Source organism: Pongo abelii, chromosome 10 (assembly GCF_028885655.2).
Source record: "Pongo abelii isolate AG06213 chromosome 10, NHGRI_mPonAbe1-v2.0_pri, whole genome shotgun sequence".
In the NCBI taxonomy this organism is placed as follows: domain Eukaryota; kingdom Metazoa; phylum Chordata; class Mammalia; order Primates; family Hominidae; genus Pongo; species Pongo abelii.
Genome location: NC_071995.2, coordinates 50557733 through 50577976, shown reverse-complemented (window position 1 = coordinate 50577976; position 20244 = coordinate 50557733). Strand labels below are relative to the sequence as shown.

Here is a 20244-nt window from a genome sequence, read left to right as displayed (position 1 = left end):
CACCATGTTGCCCAGGCTGGTCTTGAACTCCTGAGTCAGGCAATCCGCCCGCCTCGGCCTCCCAAAGCGCTAGGATTACAGGCATGAGCCACCATGCCTGGCTGAAGTTTGTTTATTTTAAAATGGAAATGCCCTTTTATTCTGGATGAAGACATAGGAAAAAAGCCAAGGAAACAGTGTGGCCTTATGTGGAGACTTTCAAGACCTGTGCAAATGGCCCGCAAGGTGCCTGCAGTTCTGGTATCAACCTGGCTTTCTCACGCCTCTGTGCCTTTGATGCTCTGTTCTCTGCCAGGAATGCTCATCCCGCCTTCACCCGCTTGCCCTGCCTCACTTATCACTGAGGATTACCCAGGCACTGCCTCCTGAAAGCCTTCCTAGACCCTCCATGGCACTGAGCATCTGTCTGGACTCCCATGGGACTTTGTCTATCCCTTTTTATCATGTGCCATATTATATTAAAATGACTAGTTTCAGTGACTGTTCTCCACATTAAAATAGAAGTTACTCGAAGGGATGGCTCTGCCTGATTCATCTTTGTGCTCCTCAGTGACCAGCAAAATGCCTGGCACATAGCAGGCACTGTGAGCTTCACTAAGCTAATGAGATTTTGAAAAGGGTAGGGTAGACTCTTAAAGGTAATTACTGCCCTGACATATTTAACAAAAACAACTGGATTAAACAACTAACTTTTGTGACTAGTGCAAGTCATATGCTGGGCATTTTGCATATGTCATCTCATTTCAACCTTTGCAACTGCCATAGGAGGCAGGCGGCAATTATCCTCATTTTCTAGATGAGGACACTGGCTTGGAGAAGCAGAGTGACATGACTGATGGGAAGTGGCAGATCTGGCCTCAAATCCAAAGGGTACACATGTAACTACTGTACTATGCTGCTGAATGGGGCCGGTTGGTGTCTTCTTGGACTCTAGGATGTCCTCCCTTGTATGTGGACTAACGACTTTCCACAGTTTTGAGCCAGAAACCAAACCTGAAGTTTCTACATTAGCAGACGAGGTTTCTACAGCTGAGGCTCTGTGACGGTGAGCGGGCCCATGTTCAACTCTGGGGAGTTCTGATCTCCAGACAGAGAAGCCATTGAGATTGATTAGGAGAATACCTTGATAATGATGGGTGTTCCTCCTTGATGCCACAATGGAATTCACAAGGTTTAAAAGTATTTTCATCAACACAAGTTGATGCTTCAAGGCAGATCTGACCATTCTAAGGGTGGGGTTTTTTTTTTAACATGCAACACAAATGTATTATTTAAAGGTGCATCTTGATTACCCATTTGGTGAGCAAAAACAAAATACAGTGGCTCATGCCTGTAATCCCAGTACTTTGGGAGGCCGAAGCCGGTGGAGCACCTGAGGTCAGGAGTTTGAGACCAGCCTGATCAACATGGTGAAACCCCGTCTCTACTAAACATACAAAAATTAGCCAGGCATGGTGGTGGGCGCCTGTAATCCCAGCTACTTGGGAGGCTGAGGCAGGAGAATCGCCTGAACCTGGGAGGCAGAGGTTGTAGTGAGCCTTGATCGTGCCACTGCACTCCAGCCTGAGCAACAGAGTGAGACTCCGTCTCAAAAAAAAAAAAAAAAAAAAAAAAGTGAAAGAGAAGATTGTGGCAAATCATTTCTGTGGGCCAAGTGGTCAACTCCAGCATCTAAGATCCAGCAAGCAGCTAAGCTCAGCACAAACTCCTGGCCTCTTGCTCTTTCTCCAACAGGGTGAAGACCTTTTACATTGCAGATGATGGAGCGGCTCTTGTCATCTATAAATTCCATGCACACCCATGTGTTCTGTCCCTGAAAGACTGTCCTGACCAGTGCCTTGGTGACCCTGGCTAGCATGGTAGGTTGCACATGGCTGGTGTCCAACCTATCATGTGGTGGTCAGGTGGAGAGAATATTGGTGGGTTCTTTACATGTCAAAGTGGACTTTTCACTTTGGGATGGTGTAATTTGACTTGCTGAAGTCTATACAGAAGAAAAGCATTCATGAACTTATGACAGGCTTTGGGGTTGGACAGTCTGATTAAAATCCAAGCTTGCAAGTGAATTGACTTGAGGCAAGTTAATTAACCTCATGCCCTATCTGTAAAATGTGAATGAAAGTTCCTACCTTACAAAGTTTTTGTGACAATTAGAAACGACACATGTAAACAACCTGTCAGTGACTTGTATATGTCAGGCAGTCAATGTTAGCTATTTTAAAATTCTATTCACAGATGGGCAATAAGAGTTAAGATTTGAAAGAGGAAATTATTTTCACTGAAACATAGTCCCCACACCTCTAGAAAGTATGTAGGAGATCAATAAGTGTTTGCTGATTGATAGATTGCATTACTGATGAGGCCCTATAGTGGGAAAATGGCTTGGCCAGACATGGGAAAATGGCTTTTATGTAATTCTCAATATAGACACTATGATTCTTTGCAACTTGTTGCAAAATAATCAGAGACTTCACTGTTGCCTTGACCCTAAACTGGGCTACCCCTTAGAACTCCTCCCTCCTCTTCAGCTTCCAAACTGACACCTTCTAGGAGGGCTTCCTACATTGACATCATCATCACAAGGGCTGCCATGTGTTGAGCACCTGCTTTGTGTAAGGGTTTTCCAACTTTACCTCCTACAGTCCCCACTGCAACTCTATGAGGAGGCTGTGCTAACTCCAATTTGCTGAATGGGAAACTGAGGTCCGGAGGGTAAAACGCCTTGCCTGATGCCATGCAGCTGGAAAGTGGCAAGGCTGGGATCTGAACACAGGCTCGTCTAATTCCAAGGCTTCCATATTTTCCACTCTTTCAAGCTGCAAGGAAAGAGAGGAGGAGATGCAGTTAGTTGAGTTCCAGAAAATCCAGCATGCCCATGAAATATCCATGGTTTTTGGAAATATTCAGCCAAATCCATTTATTGGTGAGAAATATTCATTGACAGGAGAGCTGGTCTTTAGAGAACCTGTCCAGTTTTCAGCATCCCAGTGCCCTTCTTGCTGCCTCTTCAACCCCAGGCCTTAGTCTGCTCTCAGCTTCCTGCTATCTCACTTGGAGCAAGTGGTTTCTCTCCAGGGATGAGGAGCTCACTTGGAGCAAGTGCTCTCTCTCCAGGAATGAGGATGTCTCCTTATGCCCTAACCCCCTGATTGGTCTATCTGCACATTCTCATCAATCCCAGATGGCTAGTTGGACGAGCGTTTCCCGAGTATACTTGACAGCATGTAGATATTAAGATAGAAAGATTTTGTTGTTAAATTTGGGAAGCTGTGATTAAATTAAGGCAAAAAGATTATTTTCCATAGGACTTCTTAGGGCTTTTAATATGCTAAATAGCTTTACTAAAATCCCAAGAAAGAGCTATAGATTTTTCATTTCCCAAATTTATGTAATCACAGAACCTTTTAATCAGGGCCTTCTTGGAGATAGAATTCTGCCCTGCATAAGCCCTCGGAGAGATCCAAGTACCAGATAAAGAATTAGGGGTGAGCTGGAGTGTATTTTAATCACGTGTAGAGATTAGACCAGAATCAGAACAAATTGTGGTTGCTAACAGCTAAGACCTTAGTAACATAAGGACTTAGTTGTACTTAGATGTTTGCTTCTTTATCAAGCTTTCACTATAAATCTTGCTCTATATGGTAATTATTTTTACTGTCCATTGGTTAAAACTGCTTCATTATTGACAAGCTTTTATTTCAACAAGAAAAGAATGCTAATTCCTAGTCCAGGGGCAGCATACCCAGAACGTTAATTATTCTTTTTTTATTTTTGAGAACAAATTGGTGATTATCTTGCAAATGGGATCTGCGAACCTCCATGGAGAAAGAGGCAGCAGCCATGGCTCCCTCATCCTCAGCAGATGGTGGTGGAGAGGGATATCTGCTCACTTTGGCCAAGGGTAATGACTACTGTCTCATGATGCATTCCTCCACTCATAATTATGTTACAGGCAATCTGAAGTCTTCTCACCGCTGTTGACTACCAGATAGCAATTTGGTTAGAGGGAATAACTACTTGGTTTTAGTGCCCCCAATTTTATAGGTGGGGAAATAAAAATCCAGGGTGCTCAGGCATCTGGCAAGCTTTACACAGAAGGTTCCGGCAGTGAGGGATTGGAACTCAGATTGCTGGCAGTAGGCAGACACTTTAGATTCTGTTCTGAAAGATCCTACAGTGAATGAGGGCAATGTTGGTGAGGACAGCAACTCTGGGTACTTCCAGCAGCTCCATTCAACTGCTGAGAAGACAATCCCCATCTGCTAAATAAGGCGATGCTTTGGCAGGCTCAGGCGACACGATTAGGCGACCCAGCCCAAACCCGTGCTTTTGTGATCTGTGCATCACCTTTCTCCACCACGCTTCTCCAGCCTACGCCAGTGTGGCAGAGGTGAGCCACACATCAGAGGCTGCCTCCCACCACCTCAGCACTGCAGCCAAGGGAGGGAAGGGAATCAGAGACATTTATGTCTGTTCTTGTTTGCTTTGGACTCTCACCTGGAGCTTCAGCTGAGCCTGAAGCTTTCTTTCCAGGAAGGGCACGTGATCTTCTGCTTTTAAAGGATCCAGAGAATATGAGGAAAGACCTTACCAGGAGGGGCTGTCATTCAATTGATGGGTGGAGTATAAATGTCTCATGGAAGAACTCAACATGAAATCCTCTTCCTGGATTACCTGTGGATGAATGATGTTAATTTAAAAATCCAAACATATATTGCGGAATACTATGTATTTAAATTTCAAAACAATCCTGCAAGTAGGATCAATGCCACTTTTTACAAATAAGGAGAGAGAGAAGTCAAGTACCTTGTCCAAGGTCACCACATAGTGAGAGGTAGACATAGGATTTGAACCCAGGTCTTCGGAATTCCATGATGACAGGTTTTCTGTTAGACCACAGCTATCTTACTCCTGTGTGGAATTTTGTGATTTTCAAAGGACTTTGACTTACATTATCCTGCAAGTCTCACCAAAAACCAGTAAGGTAGGAAAGGGTTTGGCAGATTAGAACACAGACTTACGTTAAATCGTGGCCCAAGGTCACCCAACCCAACCCTATTCAGTATAGGTCTCAGTCTTTTCTATCCCAAGTTGGCTTTCTAATTCTTCACTCCTATTCAGCCTCCTTTCCTCACCTTTGGTGAGCTTCTTAGGGATGCAAAGTTGTCTTGAGAACAGCCAGGGCCAAACATGTTATCGCTTCTCCATTCCCCCAAATAGAGTACTGGCAAGTAGCTAAACATACAGTGCTTGCTATGTGTCAAGCACTGGGCTAAGCATTTTATATTTACTTAACTTGTTTAGTGCTCACAACAACCCCATAAAGTACTTGCCATTCTTAGCCCCATTTTACAATTGATAAAGCAGACACATAAAAGTTAAGTAACTTGTCCAAGGCCTAAAAGTTGGTGGATAGTGGATCTGGGATCTGACACCAGACAAGCTACAGAGCAGAGAGCTGAGAATTAGCTGCAGAGCTCTGGAAGTCGCTCAACTCAAGGTGGTTCCCAGGTTCTCAGACCAATCCTCTCCTCTAGACTGGACTGTTCAGAAACCAGAAACTCAGAGAGACAGAGCACCCACTGCCAATTTGGCTGGAATTCTGGGAATAGACCCCCCACCAATTTCTCAGGGAGTCTAGAATCAGTGCCACCTGCTCCTGTCATACATGTGAAATCTCCTATGCAGACAAAAACCTGAGGATTTGGTCTTGCCCTGTGTGGTGTGTTTGGGTGTGGAGGTGGGTTGGATGGGGTTTGGGGTCTGCTGAGCTCTTGGCAGTGACAGCAGTAGCTCATCATGTGTCATTCGTTCTGCCATCAGGGGTCCTCCATCCTCCTATTCCTGGCCCATATGGAGTAGCCATGGTCTAGACCAGGGCTTCCCAGACTTTCTGCATTATAGGAATGACCTAGAGGGCTTGTTAAAAATGCAAACTCTCAAGCCTTTCCTCTGAAGATTTTCATTCATAGGTCTGGGGTGGGAGCTGGTTTTAGGTATTTGCATTCTTAGACATCAGTCATCAGTCAGTTAACACGTTTGTGCTGTGCTTACCCTATGCTAGGAACTGGACATTTAGGATAATTTAGAATGGGCAGGAATCAAGCCTTGCCCTCAAGAAGCTCAGGGACCAGAGGGGTATGGACAAGTAAGCAGGTAAGTATACTTTATGTCAGGGCCATGATGGGAAAAGTACAGGGTATGGTGGGAAGACAAGGAGGGGCATCTGACCCAGACCAGGGGGTAAAGCAGGGAGGGGATCCCCTCCAGAAGATCTGAGTTGGGGCCTAGACACAACATACACTCTTCTCCTAAGATGAATGGGGTCCTTGAGCCAACTCTACCAGCCAGCTGGAGGGTTCCCAGATTCTGTCTCCTCTTGCTTCTGGGTCCAGAAATTGCCTGCTGTCAGTCTAGGATGGTGGAGGGAGGGCTTAGTCTGAGGCTCTCCACAGTGCATGCCCCCTCTTCTTCCCAAACCTCACACTTGTTTGCTCCCTGTTCCAGGAGCTAGACGTGTTTACCTCCACTGTAATTTCTTTCCCATAAGTAGCATTTCTCAGCCCAGACTCCAGGTTTGCTGAGATGGATGCCTTTGGCTGAGGTGCTGGCAGAGCAGACTCTATGGGTCTGGGCGCCTCTCACTTCCGCTCCCATGCCAAGCCCTCTGAAGAGTTTGGAACAGGTGACATGCCACCAGAAGACAAGGCCCAATGATGGGAGAGACGGGCGCAGCCATTGTGGGAGCCTGTGGACACTGTGGTGCTGCAGGGAGGGACCCAGCCCACCCGGAAGAGGTTGTCCGATCCTCACCCTTGTGTCAGGGAGCTTATGGCTCCAGATCCCCTGGTGTCTAAAGCTGCTTCCTCCTGCTGGATCAGATGCTGCTTGGGTTCCCTGAAACCCTTGATGACAGCAACACAGGGAGGGAGGAGAGCTCCAGCATTTTGTCAACTGAGGCAAATTTAGGTGATTAAGCTAAGAAAGCAAAGCCACTCTGGCCCAGAGGATTATCTTTGAGGTGTGTTGGGAACCAAGAAGTAACTTAATGCCTACGAGGCAAACCAAACCCAAGATGACTCTCAACTAATTGCTTGCCTCTCCTTTTGCCAAGCCAAACTCCCTGGTATATAAAGGCCAGTCTCCTCTCTTGTCCCCATCCCTCTCAGCTCTTGCTAAGTGATTACTAGCTCGCCTCCAAGCTCTCTCACTATGAACAGACAAGTCTGCAAGAAATCCTTCAGTGGTGGGAGCCAGGTTTTCTCTGGCCACTCTGCTGTGGTCTCTGGTAGCAGCAGGATGAGCTGTGTGGCCCGCTCTGGGAGAGCTGGCGGAGGGGCCTGTGGCTTCTGGAGCGGAGCAGGTGGCTTTGGCAGTCGCAGCCTCTACAACCTGGGCGGCAACAAGAGCATCTCCATCAGCGTGGCAGCTGGTGGCTCCCGGGCTGGAGGCTTTGGGGGAGGGCGGAGCAGCTGTGGCTTTGCAGGTGGCTATGGAGGTGGCTTTGGGGGCAGCTATGGTGGTGGCTTTGGTGGTGGTAGAGGAGTAGGTAGTGGTTTTGGAGGGGCTGGTGGCTTTGGTGGAGCTAGTGGCTTTGGTGGTCCTGGTGTATTTGGTGGGCCTGGCAGCTTTGGTGGTCCTGGTGGCTTTGGCCCTGGGGGCTTTCCTGGGGGAATTCAGGAAGTGACTATCAACCAGAGTCTCCTGCAGCCCCTCAATGTGGAGATCGACCCCCAGATTGGACAAGTAAAGGCCCAGGAGAGGGAGCAGATCAAGACCCTCAACAACAAGTTTGCCTCCTTCATCGACAAGGTGAGGGCAAGGCCAAGAGGTGCTGTGGAGGGTTTGGGGTGCCCAGGGCTTGGTGTAGAAAGATGCCATGGAGACCTGTGAGACACACAGGGCAGGGGTGCTTGGCTCTTGTCCTGGTGCTGTCTTGGTCCCTACAGGACAGTGATCATGCCTCTTTCACTTTTTGGGCCTTCTTTTTCCAGCTGTGAAATGGGGGGAAGAATTCCTGGTCCTGGTTTCCTGCTAAGAATGAGATGAGGGTAAATGAAATGGGGGTCCAAACATGCTCTTAGCTCTTTGAAGAATGAGCCATTTTAGTCATGAAATTATTGCAGTTACTTCAATTTCTCCTGAAAAGCAATTGCTTGATAATCCAAACTAGCTGGTAATCAAAAACTTGTGTTAGCACAGATCTTGGGGCTGCCTCTAAATGAGGAGTATTGGCAGCTGCCTTACCTTCCAAATGACGCTGTGCTTCAGCCAGTAATTAAATTGAGCTGTCCATGCTGGGGCAGAGGAGGGTGTGCTGGGTCTGTGTGGGACTGAACCCAAGATCTGAAGTGAATTCTAGGTCAGCTGCAAGCTGAATAACTGAAAGGAGGTCTTCTTATGTGAAACTTCTAAAGAAATGTTAGACTTCATTGACTGTTTTCACTGCCTTTATGGAGCTGAAAAAAGCTTACATCTAAAAAAACAATGACAAACTTTATTTGTGCTTACCTACTTTAGTGGTATTCTGAAGGATCCCTATAGACCCAGGGCAGTCCTGGGTTTGATTCTTAGCTTTGTCACTCAGTAGACTTGTCACTTTGGGAAACTTAAACTCTTTGAGTCTCAGTTTCCTTATCTACAAAATGGGGATCACAGCAACTCCTTTATAGGTGGTTGTGAGGATTAAATGTGATGGAAATACATGAAAATAACAGGTAAGGCATAATCACTCAACAAATTTTAGCTTTCCCTTTTCTAAATCTTCATCCTTCCCAAATTTAAAAACAGGGGAAATTGCAGATTGAACTTTGGAGAAGTTGAAATTGGAGAAGAACTGGGTTCCTTCTCCACACTTCTGCCATTTGGGATGGGCAGCCCCCATGCCCAACTCAAGAAGCTGACTCCTTTTCTCCCCTCTTTGACACAGGTGCGGTTCCTGGAACAGCAGAACAAGGTCCTGGAGACCAAGTGGGAACTGCTCCAGCAGCAGACCACAGGCTCAGGGCCCAGCAGCCTGGAGCCTTGTTTTGAATCCTACATCAGCTTCCTACGCAAGCAGCTAGATTCACTTCTAGGGGAGAGGGGGAACCTGGAGGGAGAGCTGAAAAGCATGCAGGACCTGGTGGAAGACTTCAAAAAGAAGTGAGGGCTCCTCCGGGGAAGTTTCCCCTTCTGGGGAATTAGCAGGGAGGTGTGATCCTAATTTGGGATTTCAACTGTTCCCAACTGTGCCTTCAGTCAATACTCTGGGATGGATTTATTGACTGAAGCATGACCAAGTAGAAGGGGGTGAGAGGGTGGGGACTGAGACTCCCATGTGGCTATGACACAGATTTCAGTCTCCAGGTGGGCCCCCTCCTATTCCAGCCCAGAGGGACAAAAGAGTCCTCCCAGAGTTTAGAATCATTTAGGATGGGGAGTCTGCCACACTTGACTGTACATAGGAATCACCTCGGATGCTTGTCAACAATGCGTATTCCTGTATTCCAGTCTTAGGTATTCTGAATCATAGGTGTGGACAGGCCCCAGGAGTGAGTGCTTCCCTAGCTCCTGGGGATTCTAGGCAGATGTCCAGGGTTGCACTTGGTAAAGGCCTTTTTCAGTGTGTCCAGTCCAATCTCCTGTTCTGCAGCTTTGGTTTGCCTCCTCCTCTACGTTCCAAGTTGCAGTCCATATCCGCTGAGGTCTGCGAGGAGCAAACTGGGCCTCTCAAGGTGGGAGGGAGCTCCCGACTTCCCCAGGGGTCAGAACTTACAGGGACGGCACGCCTGCTCTGCAGAGGCCCTATTCCAATTCAACCACACAAACCTGGTGGGCACCCACTCTGTGGCAGGCTCTGTGCTGGGCTCTGGGAATCCAGTGGCAACTCAGATTCATATTCCCAAAAGAGGTCCCAGAGACCTCTTTTCTCCTAGAGGAAAAAAAGAGGTCCTGCCCAGAGACCTCTTTTCTCCTAGAATCAGTCCAATTCCTCAAGCTTTATGAAATACAAACACTTGGTAGTAGATTTTAGTCCTTAACAGGCAGGAATCCCACAACTTTGATGCATTCAGAAGATATGAATTCATTCTTCACTGAAATTCCTATAAGAAGTAACTGTAATGAAGGAAAACAGAAACAGAGGAAATAGGCAGAAATGCCCAATGACAGCAAACATTTCACTCGGTTCCATATGCACCCATTGTGCTTTGCAAAGTCAATCAAAGAGCCTAGGCAAGTTATCAAGCTCCTTGAAGTTTGCCCTCTCACCCTGACTGCCCATACCTCTGCCCGTCACTGGATTTAGAGGGAAGAGGGCCAGGCAGTGCCCTGAGCTCTGAGAGGTCTCTGGGCAGGACCAGCTACATGATTTTCAGGGCTCAGTGCAAAATGATAATGCAGAAACCTAGTTGCAAAATTATTAAGAATTTCAATCATGCCTGTAATCCCAGTACTTTGGGAAGCTGAGGACGGAGAATCACTTGAGCCCAGCAGTTCGAGATCAGCCTGGGCAAAAAAGTGAGACCTTGTCTCTACTAAAGATTAAAAAATTGTCTGGACGTGGTGGTGCATGCCTCTGGTCCCAGCTACTTGGGAGTCTGAGGCAGGAGGATTGCTTGAGCCTGAGAGGTTGAGGCCACAGTGAGCCATGTTTGTGCCACTGCACTCCAGCCTGGGTGACAGGGTGAAACCTTGTCTCAGAAAAAAAAAAAAAAGAAAGATTGTCAATATGGTGCCAGCATTGAACTAAGTGTGAGGACCCTGAGTCCAGGGTCCTGTGTAACTGCACGTGCCCATGAAGCTCGTCCTGTCTCTGCACAGGTGAGGAGAGTGCCTGGAATCCTCACCTCTCTTTTTTACTTCTGAAATGCCAGTGTTCAAATGTGTGCCTCTTCTTGTTCCAGGTATGAAGATGAAATCAACAAACGCACTGTGGCAGAGAATGAGTTTGTGGGGCTCAAGAAGGTAGGTGAGCCTGGACCAGCATATCCAGGTTTCCTTTCTGGGAGCTGCCCCCATGGAGAGAGTGCACAGCTAGCTGTTCTGGGGCACAGTGACCTTATACTGTGTGTGGGATTGACATTTTTCCTTACATTTTTGGAAATGAAATGTTTCATGAAGGAAGCTGCTCTAAGCATATTACCATAGGAAGGTATGTTAAAATGTTACTGTGACTAATGAGCTGATTAGCAATGCGAACCAATAATGAGCGCTTTATGTGTAGGATTAATCAAGATTTTCAGCCTACAAATGTACTCCAGATGCTATTAATAACAATCAACAAATACTTGTAGCATATTTAAACCGGTCATTGTAAAAGTGATGTAGTGAGAATACCCTAATTTCTGTTCAGGAGGGTGGGATTTCTGGTACTATATAGCCAAAGTCACATACATATTAGGTAAATATGATTTTTCTACCCTAAAATCAGATGGTTACTCTGTGCCTTATGGTTTGTATTTTGTTAAAGCATTGGGGTTTGATATGTCAAGCAAGGAAAAGGAAGAAAGCCACTTTGATCTTCCTTATTTTAAAAGGGAAGATGAGAAGTCACAATTAGGAGGAGAGCTGGGGGAGGAACAAAGACGAGACATGAGGGCTTAGGAAAGAGCCACTGGGTGGGAGGGGAACAGAGGGTCATTCTCTGGGTTTCTGACCTCCTCTGCAGGATGTGGATGTGGCTTTCATGAACAAGGTGGAGCTGCAGGCCAAAGTGGACAGCCTGACAGATGAAGTCAGCTTCCTGAGGACCCTCTATGAGATGGTGATTTCTTGGTTTGCAAGCTCCAGAACCTTCCTGTCTGATTCTTCCCAAGCATAACTTTAGGGGACAGCCAAACAGCACAACACTCACAAAACCAGCAATGGGGCTCAGGACTCATCTCCACCCCACCTGGGAAATGTTAACTGAGCTCCTTCAGTCTGCATAGACCTGGCCCACAGGTCCTCAGGCCATTTTGCTCTGCACCTTCTCTCTGGCTTCTATATCCATATCATAGCTGGCTTCTTCATAATACTCCTCCCTGCTGGGGGCCCATGGAAACTTACACAATAGGACTCATTGGCTAATACTTTCAGGCTGACAGCCCAATTATATTTGCACATTTTGCATATTTCCTTTAACCTTGTTGTCTAACATCCTTTAGGCTGTAGCCAGGCCTAAAGTGTGAGCTTATTTTTCCAACTGATCTACTTCTAGCCCTATCCTTGGGATGTCTCCACTAGTGGAGGATTCCCAGCATCCCCCGGTCCAGGGGATGGTGAGAGTAACTATTCATGTTTCCTGCAGGAGCTGTCCCAGATGCAGAGCCATGTCAGCGACACATCTGTGGTTCTTTCCATGGACAACAACCGCTGCCTGGACCTGGACAGCATCATTGCCGAGGTCCGGGCCCAGTATGAGGAGATTGCCCAGAGGAGCAAGGCTGAAGCTGAGGCCCTGTACCAGACAAAGGTGGGAACCCTCCCTGTGTCCTTAGATCCTGATGACCTTCATCGAGAATGTGCCAACAATTTGCAAAAGCCATGTTGATTGGTTTTTCTTCTGTCAGCTTGGGGAGCTGCAGACCACAGCTGGCAGGCACGGGGATGACCTGAGGAACACCAAGAGTGAGCTCATGGAGGTCAACAGGATGATCCAGAGGCTACGGGCTGAGATTGAAAATGTCAAGAAGCAGGTGGGGCTGGGTTTAACGGAGAGACCCCGGAGGTCTTCTGGGCCCCGGAGAGAAGCAGCATAAGCTCTGCTCCTCTGCTACATGCTCTCTCCATCCTTTCATGGTGTCACATGTGGGATAGCACAGTGTCTGGGAAACTCTGTTCTCCCAGATGTTTCTGTTGGAGGTTGAACTTCTTGGAATGCTCACTCAAGAAAGATGTTTGTTTATTCCAGTTTGCCTAACAAATCTTGCAACTGCAGTTCTGGACTTAAACACTCAGCTCTCAGCAGGATCTGCCCTTAGTGAAGCTGTTTCTCACACATTTCACATAACCTTGATGGCTGCTGTGTATCATTGGAATGAAGTGATTAGGCAAGAGAGTTTTTAACAGTCTTGCAAAAAAGATTAGAGACTAACCAGACCACTACTACCTGTAACAGCATAGGAAAGCAAATTAGTGCTCCCTTTCTTGATGAGCCACAAGTTGATTTCAATGGGACAAAGATGAATTAACCAATTGCAAAACTGACTTCTTTTCTCTGAGTATGCTCCATTGGGATTTCTAAGGAAAGGGAGGAAGGGATGCAGGATGTGGGGGAAGAGATCTACTCCTAGAAAACATCAAGTGTTTGTTTCTGGGCCACTGTGCTAATTGATCTTCTACCTCAGAATGCCAACCTGCAGACAGCAATTGCAGAGGCTGAGCAGCGTGGAGAGATGGCCCTCAAGGACGCCAATGCCAAGCTCCAAGACTTGCAGGCTGCCCTACAGAAGGCTAAGGATGACCTGGCTCGGCTCCTGCGTGACTACCAGGAGCTGATGAATGTCAAGCTGGCCCTGGATGTGGAGATTGCCACCTACCGCAAGCTGCTGGAAGGAGAGGAGTGCAGGTGAGGGGCCATGGGATCACTATTCTCCAGATATGGTTTTAGAGTGACCTTGATAATGTGGAAAGAGGGCAAGAAGATAAGGAACGGAACACTCAGACAAAGGGCAAGGAGTGTCTTGAATGACAGAGTCAAGGGTTCAAGCCCCACTATTTTATGTCCATCGAGATCATCCAACTCTCAAATATTTAATGGACATCAATATCATGTTACATATCTCTATTGAGCTTCACTATGTGCAGTGTATTAGGAAAGTTCTTTGGCATTATGACAAGTGATAGACCAGTGCTGTCCACTGGAACTTTTTGAGATGATGAAAATTTTCTATTCCTGTGCTGTCCAATACAGTAGCCATTGGCCACTTGAGCACTGGAAATGTGGCTAGTGCAACTGAGAAACAGAGTTTTACATTTAATTTAAATTTAATTAACTTAAATAGCATCATGTGGCTACTGGCTACCATATTGGAAAGCTCAATATAGACAGTCCTACAAGCCCCACCCATGAAGCTGAGTCCATATGGGGAGATGGTTGATACATCCATGCTCTTGGAAAATAATACAACATTAAGCAGCAGATAAAGTCTTAGCAAGTGGTTATCAAATGCTAAAGGAGTGTCAAGAATTGAGAGATCTTTCTGCTGAGTTTCTGCCCAATGCATCATGTGTTCAGGGGGTAGCTAACCCTCTGTCCTTGGGTAGCTCCCAATCTGATGGAGGAAGCAGAACCCTAGTATGAGAAGGAAAGTGAGAGTGAAGATGATGTCAAGTGTATTAGGAGTCATGGGATGAGGAGGGAGTGGTCAACACCAGTGGGCACACATGGGCAAGGTGTGCAGACCCATTCCATATCTTCTCAGATATGTGGACGTGCCTGCTCCTTTAACAAGAAAAAGACACAGGAAGATGGGCAGTGTAGGTAGTACATTTCAAATCCATCCTGTGTTGAGTGTCAGCCCCTCCCATATTTCTCCACCCTGAACAACCCCTATCATGTCACCACCACCCCAGGAGGGCTCATTGTGGAAGCCTTCTTGGAAAGGCAGAATTGGAAATAAAAAATCCAGGACTGGGTAGAGAAGAATGAAAGGGCATGCTAAGGTGGGAAGATGGTCTTAGCAGGGGATGAGAGGTGGGGACAGGCCAATCAAGGCAGAGCTGGGTGTCAAGTAGTTTGCCTAGAGAAAATAATCTCTAAGGGCTAAGGGGAAAAGTGTGGGAAGTCTCAACTCTTGAAGTAGCCCCCTTTTCTGGGGAGATATGGTCACAGAAACAGGCTTGGAATAGGCTTTCTTCTGGCAGGAGCTTGACCCCTAGTGGGGCAAATGGGAGGGTGTGGCTCCCAAAGTTGTGAACTCTCAACTCTTTGGTTATTGACTTATTGCAGAAAGAATTCACCTCTCCTCTTCCTTTTCAGGATGTCTGGAGAGTGTCAGAGTGCCGTGTGCATTTGTAAGTAGCCCATTCAAAAAACCCTCTCCCTGGGTTGTAAAAGGGCAACTGGAAGCAACCTCACTGACTGACCTTCAGTCAAGAAGGCCTGTTCCATCCAAGGAGGTCAGGCCACCTGACAGCATCTAGGATCTCAGGCCATGGCCACATGCTCTGCCCCTAGTGTAAGCTGACAACCTCTCAGGCCAAAGCTAAAACCCCTCTGGTTTGGGGAGTGGCCTAGGTTGGAAAATCAGAAATTTCTGTGGATTTCTGGTTCCTGTTCTTGGGAGAAGGCACTAGAGGCCAGGCTCACTCTCATGGTTTGCAAACTGAGGCATTAGATAAGTTAGCGTCTTTCTCGAAGTCACATGGCCAAGCAGGGTGGGGATGTAATATAGTCCTTGGCTTCCAGTTTCCCAGGCCCTTTGCCTGAATTGTGTGCCTGTTGTCTTGTAGCAGTGGTCAGCAACGTCACCAGCACAAGTGGCAGCTCTGGCAATAGCCGTGGAGTTTTTGGAGGGGTCAGTGGCAGTGGCAGTGGTGGCTACAAAGGCGGCAGCAGCAGCAGCAGCAGCGGCTATGGAGTCAGTGGCGGCAGTGGCAGTGGCTATGGAGGAGTCAGTGGCGGCAGCAGCAGCGGCTATGGAGGGGTCAGCAGTGGCAGCACTGGGGGCAGGGGTAGCAGCGGGGGCTACCAGAGCAGCAGTAGTGGGAGCAGGCTCGGCGGTGCAGGTAGCATCTCCGTGGGCCACAGTGGAATGGGCTCCAGCTCTGGCAGCATCCAGACTTCTGGAGGCAGTGGTTACAAGTCTGGTGGTGGAGGCAGCACCAGTATCCGCTTCTCCCAGACCACGAGCTCAAGCCAACATAGCTCCACCAAGTGATTTACTGTTCCAAATCTCTATAACCACCTGCTTCCCACTCAGCCTGCAATAGTGTTTCCCACTCTCTGCTTGGCATCAATAGATGCACATGGGTCAACCACATTTTTCCTCAAGTTCCCTGGAGAAGAAGCTGAACTCCTGGTTTCTCTATCCCCATGACCTTCCCAGGGCCATGGAGGTCCTGCTGCTGGTCTGGGATGATGATGCCCCTGGAAACCTTCCTGCAATGGCCCCTTACTTTGGACAGCAACCCGTGAGCCCAAGCCAGTCTTGGATTTCACAGCCTGGCCTGTTCCCACTCTGGTCCATCTCCCTTTCTTACTGGGAGTTGGTGATTTGAAGCCAGTCATCTCAGCACTGTCTGAGGAGAGCAGAGCCATGGGTTCAGTGCTGGAGGGTGCACAGTCAAGATCTCCAGACTGCTGGTTCCCAGGGAACCCTCCCTACATCTGGGCTTCAGATCCTGACTCCCTTCTGTTCCCTAATTCCCTGAGCTGCAGATCCTCTGGTGATGAGTATGTTGCACTTTCTTTTCTCAATAAATTGCACTGAATTTCACATTCTGGTGTTGGTCTTTTATTCCAGGAGTCACAGAATAGATCATGACCCAAAAGTGATGAGAAATCAGGTGGGGGTGATGGTCTTCCAGGAATTTAAAAGTGGGTATAAAGGCCACTGAATAGTCGGCTTCTCCACCTATTTGGTTAGGTTCCCATGATAGGTCTGCCCAGAGTATGTTGTTTAGGGGAGACCTTCCCCACTCCCAAGAAAGTCATCCCATCCTTCCTCCAGCCTCTGAGCAGGCCTCTGCAATTCAGTCTTGGAAGAAGAAGGTTCTGCAGTTCATCAAGGAAACAGATTCCACTGGGACTTCAGTTCCTTTGTTCCACCCCCATCCCAGCCAGACACAGAAGCAATCCTCTTTCTGCAAACACAGCTCTTGGAATCTGAAGGGGTCAACACATAACATCTTCTTTTCTTTGCATAGGTTCTGAGCCAATTAAAAAATAAGACAAATAAATGAGCAGATGGAGGGTCAATATTGCCTTTGTTACCAATAAAGCAGATACTGGAGCATGTATCTTTTTACCTTGGATGGAAAGGGTTTCTCCTATCACAGGACCTCAGGATTAGGCCAGATTTTCCACCTGGGCAGGGGCAGCCTAGGGCCACTGTGGCCTTCTGTATGGGGTCAGATCCCTCATAGTCGAGGGAGAGCACAAGAGAGCAGAATATAATCTTACTGTGGACAGCCAGATCCTAAGAGATGGAGGGGCATTGCTCTGCAAACTCAACTCTTCCTTCCAAACTCACCGATCAGGTAAGAGAGTGGGTGGGAGTGTTAAACTAGTAAAACTCACTCCAGGTGGATGTAAAATTAGGAACACGGATGATGTGTGCCTGCCCTCACACCAGCATTTACCAGCCATTCTCAGAAAGCTGAAACCCAAATCCATGGGGAACAGGGGTAATGAGACAGTCACTGAGAGAAACCAGAAAAATTGGGGGCCTCAGGGAGATGACATTTAGGATCTGTGATTTTTCCCTACCCCGCCCCCCAACCAATGCCCTCTGCATGCCATTAAGCGTGGCAAAATACTAGTTTGTAAGTCACTGCAGACCATGTGTTACTGCCCATAAGTCAGGTCAGGGCTGGAATAACAAGAGGGCATCTGTACATTTGTCTGATGTCCAAGGGGAGTGCCAGGGCCTTGTCTCCGTATTTCTGAGCCTTAGCTCAGCCCATCTAATCTCTAACGTACAGTAGCCCTGGCCTCAAGAGTTGGAGAAGAGGGCATTTTAAAGTTCCTATACCTGAGTGATCAATAAATCCTTGCCCATCTTTTCATGGCTTACAAGCTGGAGGTAGTGCCCTTTCCACTTTGCCTTGGCCTAGTTCTGGGTACTTTGAGCAAGGGCAGGCAGTTCTGAATTGCTGCTCTTACTGGCCTTTTAGAGACGCTGCAAGAAACATAATCGGTTGTCTCCCCAACTCCCCACAGGAAAACACCCTGGGAGCTCTGCTCCATGTGTTGCTTAACTTAATGGGAAGAGGCTGACTGTCTTGAGTCAACACAACTTCTCATAAGACAGAAGCAGCAGGGTTTAGAGACATCTGCTTCAGTCTCTTTATCCATCTGCTCCATGTGTGTTGATAGCTGGGTCCTGGGTACTAATCTCAGGGCCCTGCATAGCAGGTGGGGAACTGAGCAAAAGTTTGGTGGTCAATTGAAAGGATGAATAGAGATGAATAAGGAGAGTGGGCCCCGCATCCCCTTAGCCTGAATGGAAGATGGGATAGGTCACACTCCAAGGTAGGACAGAGTGAAAAGTTTACAGTGAGGGCCTAGGACCCTCTTTTGAACTCTTGTGAGGAGGAATGGTGGAGGGGGCTACCAAGGAAGGTAGTGAAAGACTTAAGGATATCTAGAATTAAAGGAAGGGGCCTATTTAGAAAGGCACATTGTAGAAGAAGCCTGGAGCAGGCCTGGGAAGGAAAGAGACTCTGGGCAATATGGAGGAAGGGCAAGGGATCAGGGCTCAGCTATCCAGACCAAATCCCAGGAGAACTCCAGGACTAGTATCATCTTCCATGTTCTTGACACAGTGGCACTAAATCATGTGCCAGTGGAGCACATGGTGAAGCTCCAGGGTGAAGGCATCATGTCTGAGGCGAGGATAGGGGCTGGGGAGAGTAGAACATTTTTAAGACTGTGGGAGACTGGCAATCTTGGGCTGTCTCAGCCTTGCAGAATCCCTCAACCCATCGCCCATCTGAAGGCAGAACTGGGGCAGCTCTTTGCATTTGAAGGCAGCCAAGGTAAGTAGAGTAGATATTTACCTGTGTGGAATGGTCAAAAGGGTGACAGGAGCCCTTTGGAATTGATACTTGAAATCCTACCAGTTGTCTTTAGAATTAAACAATCTGTCTCCTAGTGGCAACTGCTTTGTTGTTTTCCATCCTTTATTCTTTATCCTTCACTCTTCTCCCTCTCCTTCTAGATATCTTTAACTAAATTATAAAAGCAACACACATTTATAGCAAAAAATGCATAAAGTTTTAGCAAATTAAAAGAAGATTAAGGTCATCTATGATTCTACCATCCTGACATTTTCCTACATTCATGCATGTGCATGCATACACACGTATTCATAGAAATATATAAAATATTTTACCATAGGGTCTTAACAATACATTCTGCTTTTTAACTTGATTTTTCACCTAATGTACTGTGGAATTTATCCATTTAGTTATTCAACAACTATTAATAGACTGAATGCCTACCATTTTCTAGCTACTATGCCAGGCCCAAGGATACAGGGGAGAACACATATAGTTTCTGCCCTCACAGAATTTATAATCTAGCCGATAAGAAATTTACCAAATAGCATCTTTCCACAACAGCAAATGTAGATGGAGATCATAATTTTCTTTTTCAGTGCAGATTCTTATTTTTACTTAAAAAACAAAATCAAAGGTACACATTAGGAACTATAAACAATTATGTGTTTTTCTTCTTTCTAGAGGTATGACATACATGTTTTCTAGTCAGTAATGTCCTACCAAACATTTTACTAACAAGAAGCCAGACAGACGACCTTTGGTACCTCTGAAGCCTTTTGCTACCTCCTCTTACTCAGGCTGAACTAGATCAGTGGAACATCATTTTCTTGCAAGAAATATTTTGAAAGGAAGAAGGATAGAGTTGGAATTACAGAGCTTTAAGAATCACATTTTAGCAAACTCACCCCCATCCCAACCAAAAACCTAACAGACTGATTTATACGGAAAGGATTTTAAGTAAATCTGTACAAACACACTTAACATGGTATAAGTAAAAGATACCTTTTAGTTGATTTCCAGCACATAGCATACATCCATTGATGTCCAGTAAAATAGGAATTTCAATAAAGAAAACATTTTTGCCTTCATAGCACTACAATTAAAAACTACAAGCCATTTAATACTTAGATCTTGAAGGGGCTAATCAGAAATTCTAAAATCAGATCTACTGTATTAGATCTACTGCTTGAGTATTCATCTACAAAAATATTTTTTCAACAATGATGCTTAAAAAAATAAAGGCTTCTCTAGAAACTGTGGGACTACATCAGGACTAGCAGAAGACAGTGATAAGAGAACTGCAAACCCACGCCTAGGAATTGATTTTTCCCATGTAGCTTTTAGTTAACGACCTGTTTTTCAGTTGCTTCCTTTGGCCAAGACTGGCTCTAGTTTTCTCATAATAGTGGGCAGAAAATAGGAGCTTCAGAAATCTCAAGTCAGGGGCAGTTGGTTTGAATGACATCCTAGATAAGTACTCCCAAAAAGTAAAATACCTGCCCAGGTGGATCCATAGGGTTGATAGACTACAAATCTTACCCAAGTGAAAGAGCT

General features: G+C 46.6%; 1 protein-coding gene across 1 annotated transcript; it reads left to right on the top strand.

Moving 5' to 3' along the window:
• Positions 1 to 7212: 7212 nt before the first annotated feature.
• LOC100459936 (keratin, type II cytoskeletal 2 oral) lies at positions 7213 to 15845 on the top strand. The gene is made up of 9 exons (XM_002823289.4): positions 7213 to 7812; positions 8930 to 9144; positions 10887 to 10947; positions 11651 to 11746; positions 12272 to 12436; positions 12534 to 12659; positions 13311 to 13531; positions 14945 to 14979; positions 15418 to 15845. Exons 1-9 carry the CDS (start codon positions 7213 to 7215, stop codon positions 15843 to 15845), a joined length of 1947 nt encoding a protein of 648 aa, XP_002823335.3.
• The last annotated feature ends 4399 nt before the right edge of the window (positions 15846 to 20244 follow it).